Source organism: Saprolegnia parasitica (genome assembly GCF_000151545.1).
Source record: "Saprolegnia parasitica CBS 223.65 unplaced genomic scaffold supercont2.72, whole genome shotgun sequence".
NCBI lineage: Eukaryota > Oomycota > Saprolegniomycetes > Saprolegniales > Saprolegniaceae > Saprolegnia > Saprolegnia parasitica.
Window position 1 is genome coordinate 84,240 of NW_012156466.1, and position 19,604 is coordinate 103,843.

The following is a 19,604-nucleotide window of genomic DNA, read 5'->3' on the forward strand; positions in this document are numbered from 1 at the left end:
GATTAGAGTTCAAATGTATACGAGAGGATCGCAGGCGTCTCTTTGGCGTCGCTCGCTTTGGCCTCGTCCTGCTCGTCGTCGTTGGTCTTGCCGTCGTCGTCGGCGCCTTTTTCTTCGGCGTACTTGGACGTGGCAAACCCCGACGGTGCGCCGCGAAGCCCCGCAAAGTACGTGACCGTCTTGGTCGGGTTCGTACCGCGGTCCGTGCCCGTCTGCGTCGCATTCTCGGCTGGGAGCCACACTTGGGCGTCCACGTCCGAGCGAAAGTTGCTTAGCGTCGTTTGGGCCGACGTCGTCTTGCACTAGAATGCAACATGAATCCACAATCTCCAAAATCTCTAAAAATCTCTAAAAATCTCCAAAAATCTCCAAAAATGGAGCAAAAAATGGAGCAAAAAATCTAAAAAAATACCAAGAAAAAGCGTACGTTGCGCAGATTGGCCACGCGGAGCGCACGGCGTCGAAGGCTCCACTCGTTCCAGTCGTACGTGCTGTCAATGTTCTTCTCCACGAAATGCACGGGCGTGCTCGTGCTCGCATCGACCTTGAGGACGGCGTGGGGCGCCAGCAGCGGGTGCACATGCGCCTTGTTGTTGAGCAATTTCATCAAGCTCGCCATCGACGTATCAGGAAAACTCTCCTACAAAATGGAGAGGTTTGAAAAACGGATCCAAAGAAGGGTCGTGTCGACTTGGAGGCGGAGGAGGTAAATGAGCTCCGGGCGATGGACCACAAACGCGTGCACCGCCGAAATGTAAGTGTCGGGACTCGCCATAAAGTCGCTGAGCGCCCGCTCGTTGACAAAGACGTGGTACGCATTGTGGTACTGGATCACGCCGAGTGACGGATCGCCGGGCAAGAGCAACCCTAATCCCCGATATAAGTCTCGACATACTAGAATATATTTTTCATCGAGTCGGGATACCGCCGCGCTGCACGATCGTCCACGGGCAGTAGCCTTGGTACTCGAGCGGGAGCTGCATGAATTCGGGCGTCGAGTCGACCGACATGCGAATCGGCACGTTGTCGACGGCGGCACTCGCGTCGCCTGATGCAATAGTTCAACACAAGTACGACCGATTAGGAGTAGGTCTACCGTGCGCCGTCGCGGCGCTGTCCTTGTGGCTTGCCGTCGACGCCGAGCTCACGAGGTACGCTTGGTTGTCGGGCTCGCTGTGCTCAAACCACTCTTCCTGCGGCGGCATGCCCGCGCGCTTGGCCTTGAGAATCCATTCCGACTGTTGCCCCAGGGTCCGTGTGTACGAATCCTTAAACTCCATCAACCTAATTTCCAAAACCACATTAGAAACTAAGAATCCATCAGAACAAAAGAAAATACGCTTTGATGGACCGGGACCGGGCAAGGAGGAGCTGGTGCTCGACCTCGAGTTCGTCCCACGCTTTCGAAAGCGCTTCGAATATCGGGTACACTTGGCCTTTGGGCAGCGACGTGCGCGACCCGACCAGTCTACAACTCGGATGGCAATATGTTCCAATAGAAACATAGCGTACGATTTCAGCGTGTGGAGCTCGGTCTCGAACGACGTGACGAGGCGGCCAATCTTGTCGGACGACACGTCAATGTCTTCGTGGAGCGACTGCATGTACGACAGGAACTGCCGCTTGTTGTTGAGCTCCTCTTGCCACCTGCCAATGATTGATAAGACAACTTGTTCATTGAGTCGTCGACGAACCGCTTGAGGTTGGCGACCCCGGACGCCGACTGCGCGTTGTAGTGATGAATGTGCAGCAACACTTCGGTGTAGTCGGTGCAAATCTGGTTGACCTCGTCGACTTCTAGCGCGACGCTCTTGGAAATGGACGCGACGTTGTCACGAATCGTGTCTAGTCGATAGACAAGTTGTCCATCGTTGGCATCGACAGTCGTTGCTACCAATCGAGAGGACGATGCCGGCCCCGCCCTTGCCGATTTCCTTGTTGAAGAGGCGGATACCACCGACAATATTGGCGAGCTCCTTGAGTTGGAACTTTTTGTCATCGGGGGACATGCTCACAAACGACTTGAGTCTACATGATTCGCACATTTCGTTGTGCAATTCACACAATATACAAATGGTACCCAATGCGCGGAAAGACGCTTTCGAGGGCAGCGGCCACTTCACGCTCAATGGTGCGGTCGTTGGCCTTGTCGGCGTCTGCGTGGACCATGAGCATGGTGAAAATCTATATCAAAGGCCACTTTATCCATCTGCTTTTCAAAGTCGAAATTTCAGGAATCCAACCTGCCGATACAAGGTCGTGAGCGCCTCAAAATCACTCGTGCCCGACGGCTGGAGGGCGACAATCGATTTGTGCAAGTTGGCGATTTTCTTTTCTTTCATTGCCGCCGCCTTCTCCACGTCTTCCTACGATACCACCATTCGCATAGGATTGATTCCAAAGCAAAAATAAGTGGCATTTACTTCGTGCTTGACGTAGCACAAGTCAAAGTCGAGCTGCATCTTGATCGTCTCGAGCGACGGCGAGTCCTTCCGGAGGAGCATGTCGACGCTGCGCTTCGTGAGTTCCGCGAGCCCCGCAGCGTCAATGTCACCATCGAGGCAAAAGACGTTCGAGTCTTCTTGGACAATCTAGGAAATCGCCAAAATCACCGAATTTCCGCGAAAAAAATGCCACGAAAATATCGTACCGTGCGGCAGATGAACGCAGCGAGCGTGTCGGAGACGAGGACGCCTTCGTACTTGCAGCGCGCGATGATGTCGGCGACGACCTTGCCGATACGGTCCAGCATCTTGCCGCTTCTTTGGATTTACTCGGATGAAACCGGGTGTAACCTCTGCGAACGAAACGGCTCGGATTGGTCAAAACTCTCGCCTTTTCGGGCCAATCCAATTGCATGCGTCCCAAGTCCTTGCCTCTTACTCCCTATCGCTAGCAAAGTACCAGACAGTCAAGACGCTTCTGCGCGCGGACTCTGCGTGGTACGCAGGGCCGTGGGCAAACCCATGACCGGATCGCGCTGGCTGGCGGCGCGTGACCCTACGAGCTTGCGCGACGTTTCATTGGCTAAATACCTGGGCGTGAACGCATCGGATAGGTTGAAATGCTTAAAGCGTCGCTGGTGATTGGCCATCCACGCAACGTTTTCGTGACAGTTTGCAATCTTCGGTCAACGCCACCACGATGCAGCGCATGTACGACCTCGTGGTCATGGGCGGCGGCAGCGGCGGTATCGCGTCCGCGCGCCGGGCAGCCACGTACGGCAAGAAGGTCCTCGTCGTCGAGCGCGGGCGCCTCGGCGGGACGTGCGTCAACGTGGGCTGCGTGCCTAAGAAGGTCATGTACGCGGCCGCCGACCTCGCCCATAGCATGCGGCACGACGCGCCAGCGTATGGCTTTCCCGCAGTGCCCAACACGACGGTGGACTGGGCTACGCTCAAGCAGCGCCGCGACGCCTACGTCACGCGCCTCAATGGCATCTACGCGCGGTACGCTCGTCGTGTCTGCTCGATGGCTCATACTATACATGTACGTACATGTAGCAACCTCCAGGGCTCGGGCGTCGACTTTGCACACGGTCTGTGCAGCTTTGGCAGCGACGGACGTGTTCAGATTGATGCGACGCCGCTTGACGTATACGACAAAGCAGCCATGCCATGCGATCTCTTGACGATTGGATCTAGGCCGAGGCGACGAACGTTTGGTGGCCGTCGGCGGCCAGCCCGTGATGCCCGACATTCCTGGCATCGAGCACTGCATTAGCTCGGATGGTTTCTTTGAACTCGACGAGCGCCCGGCCCGTGTTGCGGTAAACGTCGCCTTGTCGTAGAAGATGTATGCTCGAATTATCGACCGTGTACGTAGGTGGTGGGCGCCGGCTACATTGCCGTCGAGCTCGCCGGCGTGTTGCGCGGCTTGGGCTCGGACACGACGATCTTCTGCCGCCAGCAAGGCGTCCTGCGCTCGTTCGACGTACGTCCAAGCCATCTTGACGTACTCGTGGCACGCTACATGCTAGGACATGCTCCAATCGGTCCTCCATGACGCTTTCAAGCGCGACGGGATCACACTGCAGCCGCACAGCACGGTCGCTCGCGTCGACAAGGTCGTCTTGCGCGTCCTCATGGCGTCGGCTGACGCGGCGGGCGTAGGATCCGGCGACGGGCACTCTCAGCCTAACGACGACGGCGGGCGACTACCATACCGGCTTTGACTGCGTCCTTGTGGCCACGGGCCGGACACCGATGACCAAGCGTCTGCTCGAACGGTCCCGGCATCTCGATTCTTATTCGCACCACATAGACCTCGGCCTCGAACATCGCGGGATTGAATTGTCGCCCAACGGCTTTATTCCCGTCGACGCGTACCAAGCGACGAGTGCCCCCGGTGTCTTTGCCCTTGGCGACGTGGTCAATACGGTAGCTGATTTCACCATAGGGTCAATCATGTCATGTGGTATTTTTCTAGGCGGCGCTGACCCCGGTCGCCATTGCAGCGGGTCGAGAAGACTCTGATCGAAAGGTCGGTATTACCATTTACCTCCATGCGTAGGCCGGCGCTTGGCCGATCGACTCTTTGGTGGCCTCCCGGACGCTAAGGCCGACTACACCAGCATTCCGTCGGTCGTCTTTAGCCATCCTCCGATCGGTACTTTGTATGAACGCTCCAGCCTCTCTCAACTTGTGTGTTTCTAGGCACGATCGGGCTCACGGAGCAAGAGGCCCGCAAGGTCTACCGCGAGGACGAAATCAAGGTAATCGCATGCTGCGAGCAGGGTGACACCGCTGTGGGGGTAGGTGTACAGCTCCAAGTTTGTCAACATGCACTACTCGTTGTACGAGCACGCGCACGAAAAGCCGACGACAGCCATGAAGCTCATCTGCGTCGGTCCCACCGAGAAGATTGTCGGATTGCACGTCATTGGGCGCGGCGCCGACGAGATGCTCCAGGGCTTTGGGGTCGCGATCAAGGTAGCCTTTGGATTGGACGTTGAAAAAAATGCAAGGTGGACGGCTGTAGATGGGTGCGTGCAAGAAGGACCTCGACGCGTGCATTGCGATTCACCCGACGGCCGCCGAAGAGTTGGTGACGCTCGCGCCGTGGGGCTTGTAACCAGTTCCAAAATGGATTTTCCGGGGATTTTTTTCGTAATTTCGTCGAAATTTGGGGAATTGCGTAGCTGGAGAATGCGTCTGGCTGTCGCGTTCGATGGAAGCGAGGATGCAGCACAACGAGCGGACGATACGTGTCCACGCAGTGACGCCTCTCCCTTGCCCGTCCTCACAAATATATATATATTGGCAGACGGCGCTACCATTTTGTTTTGCGTCAGCTGATGTGACACATACTATGTGTAACTGGCTGGGCTGACCCAACCAAACCTAATTTCGAAAATTAAATAGTGTATGAAAGCGTCCTGGTATCGTCATCGTGCGCTTGTCCTTGCACGCGTGGTTTTTGATGGCGACCTTGACGCTATGCTTCTGCATGGCGCACTGACAATGCAATTGCGTCATCGATGGAGCGTGTGTCCATGGCAAGGTTCAAGGTTGGTGCTGGACGTCACGGTGCAACAAGATGTTCCACGTACACTATTTCCGTAGTATGTTGAAATTCGGATGTGAGACCAGGACGAGAGCCTGAAATTCGGACATGGCCGGTTTGGCCAGCCGGAGAACGCGCAGTCGCCATTTTCATCAACTGCATCTCTCGACCGCTCCATCCCATCATGGCGACGCATGCGCAGTACGCGATGAGCGACGATGGCATGAGTGGCATCGGCGGTGGCGGCCGCTACACAGGTACATGGAGGCTAGCGCGCGCTCATGCTCACATGCCACCGCAGCGGCGAACGCGAAGAAGCGGCTCGTGCGCAAGATCCAGCAAGACAGCTTGAAGCAGCTCGCACTCTCGACGAGCGCCGTCCTCGTGCGCGCGCCGACGAACCCGTACTACTCGTACCACATGACCATCACGTCCGAGTACTACAAGCAAAAGTGGATCGTCTGCCACCGCTACTCGGAGTTCCATCGGCTCCGGAAGCGCATTCTCGACCAGCTCGAGATCCACATGAAGATGAGCTGCGCGTACTGCAAAGCGCTGCACGGCCAGATCGCCAAGTTTGACTTTCCCGGTCGATCGAGCATCTTCAAGAAGGTCGAGGTAGCGGCGCAGGTCACCGCGCGCACGAGTGGCCTCGAGGACTTTGTCGTTGCGCTCGCCCAGTACCTCAGCGCCGAAGGGATCACGGTGCACTGCAAGAACATCCTCGCGATTCAAGTCATGGTACGAAACGCCCTCGCGATGTGCACGCATGAATCATTCGACGACGGCTTTAGACCAAGGACTTTTTGCAGTTTCCGCTGGCCCACGAAGAGCAGCACATTCGCGCGATCAAGTCGCTGACGTACGTCGACCCACGGGACGTGCGCGTCGACACGGACTCGTGCCCGATCTGCCTCAACGACTGGGGCAGCTCGACGGCAACCAGCTCGTGCTCTCGCTCTGCGGCCACTTCTTCCACGAGCACTGCATCAACGAGTGGTACACCACACGCTTCGACTGCCCCATGTGCCGCCAGATCGCCGGCACATGAGCCCACATGACGACCAACTGGACGCGCGCTCGCGATCGCAGCGAAGCTTGCGCCAGTATCCTTTTACACGCTGCTATCTAATGCCAACGGACATAAAAACATGCTTCGTTGCGTCTGTACAAAAGTCTGTCTTTGAGCGATAGCATGGGCACGAAGAAGGGTGCGAGACGAGTGCAGAGACTCTACGAGCAGCACCAAGACCCACCACGAGATGACAACGAGGTGCTCGAGTGGCTGCAGGCTCCAATGATGCAAACGGGATCGGACTCGGCCTTTCGCCAGTGAGAACAGCCAGCGAGAACCGCCAGTCCTCAGGCAACCAAGCTCTGTGTTCTGAACATGGGCGATGCAAGCTGCTCGTGCACTATCGCCGACCAGCGAGGACCGCTGGACCTGTCCACGTGCATGGAAAGGCCATGGGAACGGCCGCTGCATTGCGTCGCTCACGCATGTGACACTGCCGCGGCCGATCGCTTTAATGGCCGCGGGCCATTTCGCCAGCCATGGTCGGCGACTGGTCGCTCTGTCGTGCTTGGTCGGCTACTCCGGTCCCGGTCGCCCGCCCAGAGCTGGTGCGAGCTGGTCGAGTGCAATCATCAGCATCAACATGGCTGGAAGATGACGTAAACTGGCCGTTTTGTATCTTGCGCAGTAGCCAATCCCAGACCGGCATTGCCTTTTCATTGCCAGCAACTACGCAAACCTTGCGCAATCCTCAAGCTTCCGACGTCGGTCGCCGGTCGCCGGTCGTCGCCAGTCGCCAGTCGCCGATTCGAGCTACGATGCACAAGCAGGCTCTAGTGAGTGCTGCGACCGCGCTGCTGCTGGCGCTCCTGCTCTGGCCGCGCGCCGCGCCATACGCGAAAACGACCACGTTGCACTTTCCAGCCCACGCGCCACTCGCTTCCGCGCCGCCGGACGCCGCCTACACGGACGGCCGCTACAGCTTTGGCCGATGGAAGCACGCAATCACCGACGTTGGCTTTCACAGCCACGATCCTACGATCGACGTTCTCGACGCCCTCACGTCGCGCCTCCAGACCAAGCTCTGGCACTACACGAGCGTCGACACGCCGCGCTTCTTTCTCGGGTTCGCTTTCGTCCAGCTGCAGTACGTCTCGGACGTCTTCTTGTACCTTGTCGACAAGGATAGTATGGAGAAGCACGAGTACGCAGCCCGCCGTCCGGGCAATGTCGGTCTCGCCTTCGCCGCGTCGTCCATCGATACGCAGCAGTGCACGGCGTTCACGGCCGCAACGATGCTCGACAGCAACGAGACTATTGAAGCCTGCTACACCGGCGGCGCGTGGCGGCTCCGCGCCAACGTCCCGCTCACCAGTGCCAACGGATCGACGACGACGCCGTTTGCCATGGAGTTGGCCCTCCAGCGCGACGAAGCGCTCACGCTGTTGTACCCGCTGGCCGACGACCCATGGCGACCCGCCTATGTGCACAAGGGCGCGGGCAGTGCCGCGAGTGGCCATCTCCACTTTGGCGCGAGCCACGTGACGGTCGAGCGCGGTCTCGGCGCGATCGACTGGACCAAGAGCATGGCGCTCCGCGAGACGACGTGGCACTGGGCGTCCGCCAGCTTCTTTGCCGCCGACGGCGCCGCGATCGGCATCAACTTGAGCCAACACGTGTACGACGTCGATGGCGCGTCCCAGGAAAATGCCATCTGGGTCGACGGCCGCGTGTGCGCGCTGCGCGGGGTTCAGTTTCAGATTCCAGATGTGGATCCGATCCACGCAACGTGGCGCATTGCATCCATCGCGCCGACGCTGCTTGACAATGTGACGCTCGTGTTTACGCCGGCCGGCGCCCGCCGGGATGACGCGGGCGTGCCGTATCTTGTGCACTCGCGCTTTGTGCAGCCGTACGGCACCTTCTCGGGACGCATTGTCTGCGCGACCGAAGACAATATTGTGCACGAGATCACGGTCGAGAATGCGTTCGGTGTTGTCGAAGACCACTTTGCGCTCTGGTAACGTCGTCGCGCTCGGTGTCAATATTGTATCTATGGCATTCACGTTTGTTGTTTCCCGTGTCGCTGTCACTTGAAAGTGGTTCGAGGTGAAATCAACCTTGGGTGTCGTTTGCTCTCGTTGTGGTACCAAGGGATAAAAACCCTAGAAAATATCCCCTTGGTGTTACATAGACTTGGGTAGAGCCTAGCACTCTCCACCGTCGTCTTCACTCGCTCGCCGGGCCGCGATTGCGTGGCGGCTCGTCTTGCTCACATGACGTTGTGAGGACTCCGCGAGGTTTCTTGATCGCCGTGATCTTGAAATACGCACGAGGATGTTGCGCTGGGACGGGAGATCGCCATGCCGAACGAACGGTCACGTCAGCTTGAGCTTGGTGCATGCTGCAATCGGTCGGTCACCATGATATCTTGATACGTTTGTCACAGCAATCGCACGGCGTGGAATACAAAGACACTACAGTACCGGTAAGAAAGCTTTCTTAGCGGGGTTCAGTCGACCTGTGCGATCGTGCACGCTGGAACATGCGCATGTAGCCGTCGTGCGATGGTGGCGTGAGAGTGGCTAACCAACGTCATGTCGACATTAAAACATTCGTTGCCGTTGCGACAATGCCAGCCCTCACCATGGACTGGGATGCTAACAAATTGCCCGCGAACGCGGTCAATGGAACATGAGAGCATCGATCTTGTGTACCATTGGCCTGACGGACGACGAGACAAATGAAGAACGCAGCTTGTTCATCTACGGGGCGAAACAGACAGTACATTGTAGGAACTGCGATGAGATCACATTGCAAGTTCATCGAGGGCGTGTCGTGCAGACCAGGGGTGTCAACTGTGTGCAGTGATTTCTCACCTGTCCGATGCCGCCGTGCAGCTCGTTGGACGGCGACTACCATGTTACCACTCTCGGTTATTGCAAGATTGACGACATCAGCAAAATGACTCTACGATATTTTAGCCCGTGGCAACAGCCATAGGAACGTAATATAAGATCGTATGGTGGTCTTGGCCAAGGAGCCTCATTGGAGGAATGTTGTAATATTAAGCACCCTACGTCCTTTAGCAACGATAAATGTGGTACTCGCAGTTGGACACAAGGTCGTTGGACACAACGTGACAGATACGACGTCGGTGCACTGGATCGACGATGCGCCTTTGAATCGACCCCTTCCTACGTGTTGCGACGGGGGGAGCCAAAAAAGAGGGCGCCATGGATTCGTGGATTGGTTGCGGTGATACGCCCAAGCTCCTCCGTGCTTCTCGACAAAGGCTCTTGGATTGCGCGGAGGCGACTGTCGCACCTTGCCCTCGTCGTCGACTGTGGCATTTCAACAATCGAACGCCGCTTGTCCTTCGTACTCTGGAGCCCTACAGTACTATGCTATTCATCGTTCGCATGCGCTTCTGTTCCATTCTGCGAGTTTGCCTACCTGCCTTGTCGGTAACAGCGCTACTACCTGCTCGATGACAGAAAGCATGATGATGCGCTGGGTGGGCGACGCATCGCGGGAGCGCTCTTAAACGACGAGCCTCTCCAAGAGGGCTCTCTGACCAGGTCAGCTTAAAGCGACGGCAATGCGGTGCGAGCTCGTTGTAGTACACTTGTCGCCTCATGGTCCGTCGGAATCGAGTTTGCCTCCCATTCCGACGGGCCCACCCCCTCAATTGCTCAATTGCTCAAGGTCGCGAGTGTCGCGAGGTGGGAATCCATAGCACTGGGTCGATTGCATGCAGCCCTAGCCCTGCGCCCGCGACACGCAGGGCGGACGAAATTTAGACGCGCGCTTCTGATTGGTGCTTCGAAAATCCGGCTGTTTCACGTTTTACATTTTATAAAAGATAACTCGATGTTTGTATGCACTGGAGCGCGCGACGTCAAATGCTACCGGACAGGATACGCCGCAGGGACGGCGCCATTTTCAGATTACGCCCGCGATGGACCGACCCAGCCAGCTCGACGACGACAGCGTCCGTGGCAGCAGCTTTGCCTACAGCGCGCCGACGCGCCACTCGTCGTCGTCGCACCACGGCACGCGTGCGTCGCTCATGGAGCGCAACATCATTGCCGCGCCGCTCGACCCACGCGCCGCCGAGAACACGACGCGGTCACCCCATAAGGTCTACAAGGGCCGGCTCCGGGTACTACCTGTCTTCCATGCCATACCTTGGTATCTGACAGCATGGAGTAGAGGTGGCCCGGTGTGCTCTTGCTCGTCGTGATTGTCGGCGGTGCGATCGCAGCGATCGCGTACTTTAGTGTCTCGAAAGGCCAGGAAGCCCACGATCGAGCCTTTGCCGTGCAAAAGCGGCTGGCCAAAGAGCGGTCCATTGCCAACGGGTTGACCAGCGGGTCGGGCTCGGACGACGTCGACGTCGACGAGGACGGCCAAGTCAACAACCCTAAAGTGTATCCGCCACGCTCGTGCCAGCAGCCCGATTACCAGAGCAAGAATGGCAAGCTCTACGCCGTCGCCAAGAACGGCACCGAGGTCTCGTTTCAGATCAAGGGCGTCAACTGGTTTGGCATGGAAACGTACGTACCGCGTCGGAAAATCTGGTCATTTTTTGGATGACCACGCTTTTCTCTAGTGGGCTCCGCTCGCCGTTTGGGCTATGGGACAATGCCCAGAACGGGACGACCGTGGTACGCCCGTCGCAGTGGAGCGATCACGGACCCTATTTGTTTCGATTGTAGTATGCGATCGCTCAATTTCTGGCCAAGAACAAGTTCAACTCGGTGCGCATCCCGCTCTGTGTCGAGAGCCTCTTGAGCAACAAGGCGCCCGAGCTCTCGATCATCAACCGCGTCACCAACCGCGCACTAGATCTCACGTCGTACATTGGTCTCCTCGGTTCCGTGACCGAGTCGCTCGGGTACCGCCAGATCTCGGTCATGATCTCGATGCACACGCTCGACCTCATGAACGTCGGCGGCTCGCTCTGGTACGGCAAGTCGTTGACGGCCGATGAGTTTCTCAAGTCGATTGACATGCTTACGAAAGCACTCTGCTCGGACAAGTACTGGAACATTCTTGGCATTGACGTCAAGAACGAGCCGTGGCAAGGCACGTGGGGCACCAAGCTCGAGAACGATTTCCGCGCGGGCGCCGAGCTTATTGGCGCGCGCATTCTCAAGGGCTGTCCGAAATGGCTCGTCTTTGTCGAAGGCGTCAACGCGCAGCATACAATCGTGCTCGATGGCCAAGAATTTGGCTACTACGACTGGTTTGGCGGCGGCTTGCAAAAGGCCGGCGACTACCCCGTCGTCCTGCCGGCAGCCAACAAGCTCGTGTACGCGCCGCACTACTACAACCCGGCGGTCTTTCCGCAGTACTACCTTTTTGGCGGCGGCAAGACGCTCGCCAACAGCGCGATTTCCAACTTCACCGAGCTCGACGACGAGAAGCTCTTGGGCCGCGTCGGGCAGACCATGCACCACATGTTTGGCTATCTCAACGACGGCAAGGGCCCCGCGGTGGTCCTTGGGGAGTTTGGCGGCCTCTACACGCAGGATTTACACCCAAAGAAGACGACCCAGCGCTGCTCCGAGTACACCATCAAGACCATGGTGAGCGAGAGTTACGCGGGCGGCTACATGTGGTCGCTCAACCCCGAGTCCGCGTACCAGTTCAACCCCGCCGATACACCGGGCAACTATATCGAAGGTCTCCTCAACAAGGACTGGCGCTCGGTAAACGCGCCGTTCTTAAAGGCCATGAACGGTATGGACGCCTTCCCGGACCTCAAGATGACACCGTGCTTTCCAAGCGACCCGTAGTCACCTTTATAAGCAAAGTAGCTTTTCAATAACCTTGACTCGTTCAGTATGATGCAGGACGTTCTTCTTCTTCTAGGAAGACAGCTTGGCCGAGCGGTGAAGGCGATAGACTCGAAATCCATGGGGGTTCTCCTGAGCAGCGAGTGGCGCCGACATCATCACGCCGGCCTGAGCTATCCACATAACCTCGCTTCACTCAGATCGGAAGATTCGGTCGATTTTTGTGTCGAGCGATGTATAATAGATACCACGTACTAGTAGAGCTGGGTTCGAGTCGCGCCATTTCCGATTGCTTCCACGACCGCTACACCTCGCCGCCACAGTAAGGGGCATCACGTGCACAAGTCGTACGGCCATTTTCAAGAAGAGAGAGAGGTCGCGATGGGACGAGCAGACTCGAACAACAGAAGCCCATTTCATCATACGAAACAACATCAACAACCAGCTAGGAGGTCGCGACCCATGGCGCCGATCGTACGAGCGATCCATGGTCAAGAACTCAGCTTTGCATCGTCGTCCACTTGTCGAGTGCATTGCAGCTCGACATGCCTTCTTCGTGTCATGCTCAGCGCCTGTATAGACACGACCGTAGAGTTGCGGGACATGTGGATCGACACGACTGCGTAAACACGCGTTTGGACGACGAGTACCATGAGAATGAGCTGCCACGGCGATCCAAGGCATGGATCCTTGATAGATCTTGAAGGCTCCTGCGCGTAGCAGCAGCAAGCACTCGTATGGCATCACCTCTCGTCGCGCGCGTGCAACCTGGTGCACGTCGCCCAACACCATTTGCGATCGACAAGCGCCACCAAGCGCAATCGTTTCCTCTCGATGGACTCTTGACGCCATGCGTGTTGCTATGCAGCGAAACCAGCCATGCGTGCTGTCACCGACTTGCCGCTCGCTTCAACGTGGTCATTGCGTCGCACGACGCGCCATGCGCTGCATCCACTGCACTTGCCTCCATGGGCGCCCATCGACTAGATGATTGATGATCCGCCTCGTCGTCGTCGTCGTGCTTGCAGTCACTCTCCGCCCGGCCGATGGTGGCATGGACCAGTGTCGTCGTCGGTCCCTTGCAAAAACAAGCCAGGTCGCTTGTCATTGGTCGAAAAGCCAGATCGTTTTGCGAGGTCGATCCAACACGCGTTGTGGATTGGCTATAATTCCAAATCGATTGCATGTGATTGGTTGAAAGGCAGCGCCAGTAATCGAGGGTGTTTACATCTGCTCAAGTCCTTCGGCGCCTTCCTCACTTGTCGATATTCCAGCAGCAGCAGCAAGATGGACTTGGTGCTCGCAGCTGCGGACGAGTACATCCTCACGCCGCACGTGTACCCGGCGTCGTGGCCGGCCGACGACGTGTACCGCCAAGCCATCTCGCTCTTCTTCATCACGATGCTCGGCGGCTACGTCCTGTACCTGAGCTTTGCGACGCTGAGCTACCACTTTATTTACGACAAGGAGTACATGAAGCACCCCAAGTTTCTGAAAAACCAGATCTGGCTCGAGATGAAGGTGTCGTGCTCGGCGATTCCGGTCATGACACTTCTCACGCTGCCCGTGTTCCTTGCCGAAGTCCGCGGCTACAGCTTCCTCTACGACGACCTCGACGAGTATGGCTACCCGTACCTTGCGTTCAGCATCTTTTGCTTCATGATGTTCAACGACATGGCGATCTACTGGATCCACCGCTGGCTGCACCACCCGCTCGTCTACAAGCACGTGCACAAATTGCACCACAAGTGGCTCGTGCCATCGCCGTTTGCGAGCCATGCGTTCGACCCGCTCGACGGCTTTCTCCAGTCGACGCCGTACCACATTTTCATCTTTTTGATGCCGCTCCAGAAAGGTACCAGATTTCAAAATCGGGTGGTCTCACAGTCTCCTCTTAGTCGTGTACCTCGGCCTCTTTGTGCTTGTCAACTTTTGGACCATCTCGATCCACGACGGCGACTTCGTCATGGACAAGATGCCGCGCTGGTTTGAGAAGATCGTCAACGGCGCCGCGCACCACACGGACCATCACTTGTTTTTACGGTCAACTACGGCCAGTATTTTACGCTCTGGGACCACATTGGCGGCTCGTACCGCGAGCCGAGTCCCTTCACGGGCTCGGGTCCGCTCGACGATGTCAAGAAGATGAAGGCCAAGGCCGCTTAAACCATTCAATACACCTAGTAGTACATCTGCAGTCTGGAGCGAGGCCCACGACCTCCTAGTGGAATCTGCGGAAACAGCGCGATCTCGGCGAGGCGCCAGCATCTTCATTATTGCAAGCAGCGGCTTGCAGATGCGACGTACAGTTCTACCAACTCGATCCTGCGGGATTGCGTTGCACTCGTCCCGTCACGCTCTACGCAGTAAGACCCGAAATGCGGACTGCCCCACGCTTCTTGGTGTGTCTCGAGCAGGCATGGCATGCTTGAGACACCACAAGAACCGTGGGACACTCCCTTGCTCATGTATATACCGAGCAGTGCTGAGCCTGACGCGACCCGTCGGCTAAGAAGACAGTCGCCTCATTGTACGAGCGCGGTGGAGACGACGATCTTCCTAAAACGGTTGGTCGAGTCGGAGGATACATTGTCGAAATGGGAAAATGTGCACAATGGATCGACGTTTACGATGCAATGGATCGTTGCACTACAGCGCAGAGCTCTGTCGCCTGCAGTTGCACGTGGTTGGGCTCGAGGCACTGCTATGGCTTGTTGGCGATCCGATTGTGGTGGTCATCTCGATACGACTAGAACACAAATCTCGGCTGCACGAACGCGTTGCTTCCCGCCTTGTCGTTGTGTTCCAAGCCGAGTCATGTCCATCGTGCAAAAGGGTTATGCAATATATTTTAGCAGAAGCGCATGACAGCTATAGCGGGATAAATAGGAGAGTACGAGGTGGTCGCATCAGAGCAGTTGCAGCAGCGGCGCTTGGGTCTGCAAGAGTCGCTCGAGCGTCGCGACGGCCACACAAGTCGTCTCGGGATCGCAGAGCGCGCTAGCCATCGAGAGGCCGACAAAGCATAATACCGCAATGATCGGCGCGTTGATGGCGAGGATGTAGCCAAGGACCAAGGCAACGGCCGACGCGAGCTGCGACGCCACGTCCAGAAGCAGGACGAGAGGCAGCGGGAGGGAGGCGTTGGCGATGTTGTCCGACATGATAGAGTTTTAGGTAGTGTTGTGGGCACTCGAGGCAAGAGCAAAAGTGGCCAGCCAGCTGCTCGCTTCAAGAACCCCACCATCGTCGCTGCTGGACGCGGGCAATCAGATCTGGATCGTCGCGGTTGCGGCAACATGGATATTGTACCAATCACAAAGCATCCTACGGTATCCGATCCACGGATTGGCTGCATATCAAATATTTTGTATCCAATCCACGACCGCTCAGCATGCCATCAAGCGACGATTGGTCGAAATTGGATCGCGATGCAGAGAGCCGACAACGCGTTCGGTCTTTGGCCCGGTGGCCAACTCCTTTTAACGACCAGCGCCGAGGCAACTGCGAAGCATCAAGTAGAGCACAACGGATTAAGTAAGACGCCACGACGCCCAGAAGCGTGCTCAGGTGTCCCTCAGTGCCCCTTGGCCGCACCGTACGATGCAGTAACTTTAATCCAGCACTTGTTGAAGAGACGCTACACTAGGCTTTCGTATGCATATTTATGGGCGCGCGCCTCGATTGCATCTCGTCCCACTGTGTGGCGACGCGCCGCCTTTGCCACACCCGACTGCACCCGCCGCACGAAGCTCCATTGCATGGTCCAACAACGAGGCTTGCAGCTTCGTTGCCGTCTTAGAGGGCTCACAACCAGATTGACGACCGTCTTTAGGACATTCTATTCTATTGGCTTCTCTATTTCACACATTCGGACGACGCGACGCATCGAGTCGTCATCGCAACGCACGTCCTTAGCCCATGGTCTCGTCTAAAATGTTGCGGGACACGGGCATGTGCGGCCGCAGTGGTGCGCGTCGCGGCAACTCGTTGATGGCAAGGCCTTCGATGGCATTGGCGTCGACCGGGGCTTGTACGTACACGCGCTGTGCACCGCCGTCGTCGTCGTTGTTGGGTGGTGGTGGGATCATAGGCACACTTGTTGCAGACGCGGGCAGCGGCAGCACCCACTTCTGCTTCTGCACAAGCGCAAGCAGCGACCGAAGCACGGGGCTTCCCGCAAGCGTCGATGGCGACCCAACGAGCACGAGCTTTTTCTTGGCACGGGTCAGTGCCACGTTGATGCGCCGCCAATCCAGAAGGAGCTCGCCGACCTATTTCACGCATGGTATCCTCTGATACCTTGATACTTTTGTACCGTCGGTGTCGCATTGGAGCGGACAAACGACACGATGATAGCGTCTTTATCCCGACCTTGGTACTTGTCGATGGTTGAAATCTAAGGCGATTCGTATCAACCTATCAAGTATCCACGTTGAAGAAGCAACGGTCTTACCTCGACGGCAGGGCCGCGATGGTGGGTCTGGAGGTAATGCACTTGGGACCGGAACGGCGAGAGCACGCCAATGTCCGTCGCACCCGCTTGCTGCAGCGCACGTACGACCTGGAGCACGGCGCTGGCTTCGACAGGGTTGATGATGCCTTTGGACTGCCGGCATTCGTGCAGGCCCAAAGCATCCGTGTCCAGAAACACAACGCTGACGCTTGGCGAGAGCACATGGGTGAGCCACGGTGGCAGCGCCCTTGGCGACAGCACCCATGGTGCGATGTCTGTACGCGCGCCGCACTTGAGTTGATGGTTGTAGATGAGGTCGTTGCAGAGCAGCATGATGTGCGGGTGCATGCGGTACTGGTACCCGAGCTGGACGCTCGCACTCGGATGTGCCTCGCCCAAGCGCTTGAAGAGACTCACGTCGAGGCCGCCCAGTTTCGCCTTGAGCGCTGTCACCAGCGGTGGCAGCTACGCCGCCCGATGGCATCGCATTCAACCGCAAGACGACTCCGTCGTACCTGGTAGTGGTCGCCCACGAGACAAAACGTGTCGGCGCACCGCAGTGCACCTAAGAGCACGGGCTGTGTGATCTGCGACGCTTCGTCGACGATGCAATAGTCAAAGCGCCGCTTTGTAAAGAGCACGTGGTTGGTGCCGAGGCACGTGCAGCCGACAAGCGTCGCGGCCACCATGACCTTTTCGATGGCCGCGGTCGTTCGCAGCGGCTGGCACACCGTCGAGAGCAAGTGCGGCTGCAACCGGGCGTGTACTTGGTCTTTCGAGCCGACGCGGAGCATGGGCACTTGAAACTCGAGCAATTTCAGGAGGAGCGTGTCGACCGCCGAGTGCGTATAGCTGGTCACGAGGACCGAAAACCCCAGATGCAGCAAGAGACGAACACACATGGTGATCGCCGACGTCTTGCCCGTGCCCGGCATGCCCAGGATCAGCGCATAGTCCTTTGCATGCAGCACCTAGACCCAAATGCATTTTTACAAAACATCTCGAAAATACACCAAAATTACCTTTTCAATCGCGCGCTGCTGGTCCGGGTTCATGCGTAAAAAGTCCGCGTAGAGCGCTTCGTACCGCGGGCTGTGTGGGTGCGCGATTGCATGCGCTTGGAGCATCGCCAACGTCGTCGTCGGTGCGAGAAACCGGGGCGCCTCGAGGCAGCAAATCAACTTGCGCCGGTCGGCGTCGCCACACCGGTCGGTCTCGGGATCGATCGGTGGTCGACGAAAGCGGGTTGGGTGGACACCGGCGACGATACCATGCGGCGATGGACCGACAAAGAGCTGGGCGAGGTTGCGCTTGGCTTGCGAGAGACCCCACGGCAGCGCATCTTTGTCGATGCGCCAGCGCGGGTGTTGCCCAACGACCGAGTCGCCTTGGAGCACCGCGCGTGAGATGGGTGCAAACAAGGCGATTTCAATGTCTTGGTCGAATAACGCTAATAGACAATATTGCATTGTCTTTTTCTTGGGAAATATATCGATTCGAGGCTGGTACCTGTGATACGTCCTGCAAAAGCAACGCGGCGTCCGACTCGCAGCTCAAAATGACGCGGTCGTCAACGTGAAACTTGAGATCGGTGGACGACAAGGGCGCTGGCGATCGAAGCGTGAGCGTTTTGGGCGTCACGCTACCAAGGCTCAGATGCAGCAAGCACGTGCCGTTCGCTGCACGGACGTCGTTCGAGTCGAGCCACAGCTGCTGAACTGCTGTCTGACTCGACCGGAACTCGAGGTCCACGAGCCGATTCCACGTCGCAAAGTACGCGCGCTCGTCGGGTAGCAAGTGGGTCGTGTGCTTGGCAAACACATCCACGGCGCCACTAGAATATGGATACAAAATTGATACAAAAAAGAAAATCAAACAGAAAAGGACCTGGTCGCGGCCGTCCCCATCTCTTCGGACGCATGGTGGAGCATGCACTCGGCCGCCGAGAAGCAAAACCCACAGTCGCGCGGCTGCCGCAGCATCGGCGGGTAGACACTCTCGCCTTGGTACTTGGCCATATGCGCAGCGTGCTGGTTCCGCGCTTGCAGGAGCGCGCGGGCGATTGGCGTGTCCCTTGCAACCACAAGTGACTCGTTCTCGAGAAGGTACAAGAGCAGTCCTTCCGAGCACTCTAGTCATTTTCAAAAAATGAGCAAACATCGAAAAAATAAAAAAGGCAAGCCGACCTTGGTACCGCTCTTCGAGAAGGAGCGAGTACAAGAGGACTTGGCCATGGTGCTCGGCGAGCGCATATGCCTTCTTGCCGGTTTTGAGCTCGAGCGGCACGATGGCCTTGCGCCCGCCGTTCTGAAGCACGCGGATCGTCGCGTCAACGGCGCCCTTTAGCCCATATTTGATCGACCACAGCGGCTCCTCCGTCGCAAGGACGGCCTCGAGACGCAGATTCGCGTTGCCGACAACGATGCCGGTCGTGTGGAGCTTCTGCAGCCATGCGTGCATGCTCTGGAACGACGACTTGATCTCTTCGGCCGCTTGGGTCTCGGTGATGCCGGATTCCAAGCACTTGAGCAGACTATACGTTTCAACGGATGACAGTCTCTAGCTACAAAGGTAGTATAGTACCTGTCTTGGATGATGCTTTGGCTTTGCTCAATGAGGTATGGGATCGAGTGGTAGCCCGACTGGAGCGCTCGCTCAAAGAGGTCGTGCTTCATGGTACCAACCAGTGCCTTGGCGCTCGACGGCTGGTTCATTGACAGCGTTTGCTGCAGCACCGCCATCCGGCCACAGCGGAGACTCGACGTCACAGCGGTGGGCGACACCTACTCGGATACATGGATAGTTTGGATAGTTTGGATCGTTG

At 57.3% G+C, this 19,604-nt stretch overlaps 8 protein-coding genes across 8 annotated transcripts; 5 read left to right on the top strand and 3 right to left on the bottom strand.

Annotated features, from left to right (window-relative positions):
• Positions 1-2: 2 nt before the first annotated feature.
• SPRG_11768 (hypothetical protein) lies at positions 3-2,770 on the bottom strand (the record flags this gene model as incomplete). The annotated part of the gene is made up of 13 exons (XM_012350971.1): positions 2,651-2,770; positions 2,424-2,591; positions 2,244-2,366; positions 2,081-2,184; positions 1,895-2,028; positions 1,695-1,845; positions 1,513-1,647; positions 1,340-1,468; positions 1,097-1,284; positions 926-1,048; positions 692-867; positions 428-640; positions 3-302 (listed from the first exon to the last, which is right to left on the bottom strand). Exons 1-13 carry the CDS (start codon positions 2,750-2,752, stop codon positions 3-5), a joined length of 2,046 nt encoding a protein of 681 aa, XP_012206361.1. The 5' UTR covers positions 2,753-2,770.
• A 374-nt stretch (positions 2,771-3,144) lies between these two features.
• SPRG_11769 (glutathione-disulfide reductase) lies at positions 3,145-5,073 on the top strand (the record flags this gene model as incomplete). Its single annotated transcript, XM_012350972.1, has 12 exons — positions 3,145-3,449; positions 3,504-3,565; positions 3,645-3,769; positions 3,826-3,933; positions 3,980-4,069; positions 4,113-4,215; positions 4,264-4,379; positions 4,429-4,459; positions 4,513-4,608; positions 4,656-4,714; positions 4,758-4,931; positions 4,981-5,073. The coding sequence occupies 12 exons, from the start codon at positions 3,145-3,147 to the stop codon at positions 5,071-5,073; spliced, it is 1,362 nt and encodes a 453-aa protein (XP_012206362.1).
• Positions 5,074-5,689: 616 nt separating this feature from the next.
• SPRG_11770 (hypothetical protein) lies at positions 5,690-6,680 on the top strand (the record flags this gene model as incomplete). Its single annotated transcript, XM_012350973.1, has 3 exons — positions 5,690-5,762; positions 5,807-6,246; positions 6,300-6,680. 3 exons carry the CDS (start codon positions 5,690-5,692, stop codon positions 6,564-6,566), a joined length of 780 nt encoding a protein of 259 aa, XP_012206363.1. The 3' UTR covers positions 6,567-6,680.
• Positions 6,681-7,252: 572 nt separating this feature from the next.
• SPRG_11771 (hypothetical protein) lies at positions 7,253-8,544 on the top strand (the record flags this gene model as incomplete). Its single annotated transcript, XM_012350974.1, has 1 exon — positions 7,253-8,544. Exon 1 carries the CDS (start codon positions 7,339-7,341, stop codon positions 8,542-8,544), a length of 1,206 nt encoding a protein of 401 aa, XP_012206364.1. The 5' UTR covers positions 7,253-7,338.
• Positions 8,545-10,481: 1,937 nt separating this feature from the next.
• On the top strand, positions 10,482-12,352 carry SPRG_11772 (hypothetical protein; the record flags this gene model as incomplete). The annotated part of the gene is made up of 4 exons (XM_012350975.1): positions 10,482-10,685; positions 10,736-11,079; positions 11,136-11,190; positions 11,242-12,352. The coding sequence occupies 4 exons, from the start codon at positions 10,482-10,484 to the stop codon at positions 12,322-12,324; spliced, it is 1,686 nt and encodes a 561-aa protein (XP_012206365.1). The 3' UTR covers positions 12,325-12,352.
• A 1,259-nt stretch (positions 12,353-13,611) lies between these two features.
• Positions 13,612-14,490, top strand: SPRG_11773 (hypothetical protein; the record flags this gene model as incomplete). The annotated part of the gene is made up of 3 exons (XM_012350976.1): positions 13,612-14,179; positions 14,223-14,446; positions 14,470-14,490. The coding sequence occupies 3 exons, from the start codon at positions 13,612-13,614 to the stop codon at positions 14,488-14,490; spliced, it is 813 nt and encodes a 270-aa protein (XP_012206366.1).
• Positions 14,491-15,233: 743 nt separating this feature from the next.
• Positions 15,234-15,488, bottom strand: SPRG_11774 (hypothetical protein; the record flags this gene model as incomplete). Its single annotated transcript, XM_012350977.1, has 2 exons — positions 15,234-15,305; positions 15,357-15,488. The coding sequence occupies 2 exons, from the start codon at positions 15,486-15,488 to the stop codon at positions 15,234-15,236; spliced, it is 204 nt and encodes a 67-aa protein (XP_012206367.1).
• A 750-nt stretch (positions 15,489-16,238) lies between these two features.
• Positions 16,239-19,521, bottom strand: SPRG_22285 (hypothetical protein; the record flags this gene model as incomplete). The annotated part of the gene is made up of 9 exons (XM_012351005.1): positions 16,239-16,598; positions 16,643-16,723; positions 16,781-17,245; positions 17,296-17,751; positions 17,803-18,258; positions 18,290-18,614; positions 18,668-18,911; positions 18,967-19,313; positions 19,364-19,521. The coding sequence occupies 9 exons, from the start codon at positions 19,519-19,521 to the stop codon at positions 16,239-16,241; spliced, it is 2,892 nt and encodes a 963-aa protein (XP_012206395.1).
• Between the last annotated feature and the right edge of the window lie 83 nt (positions 19,522-19,604).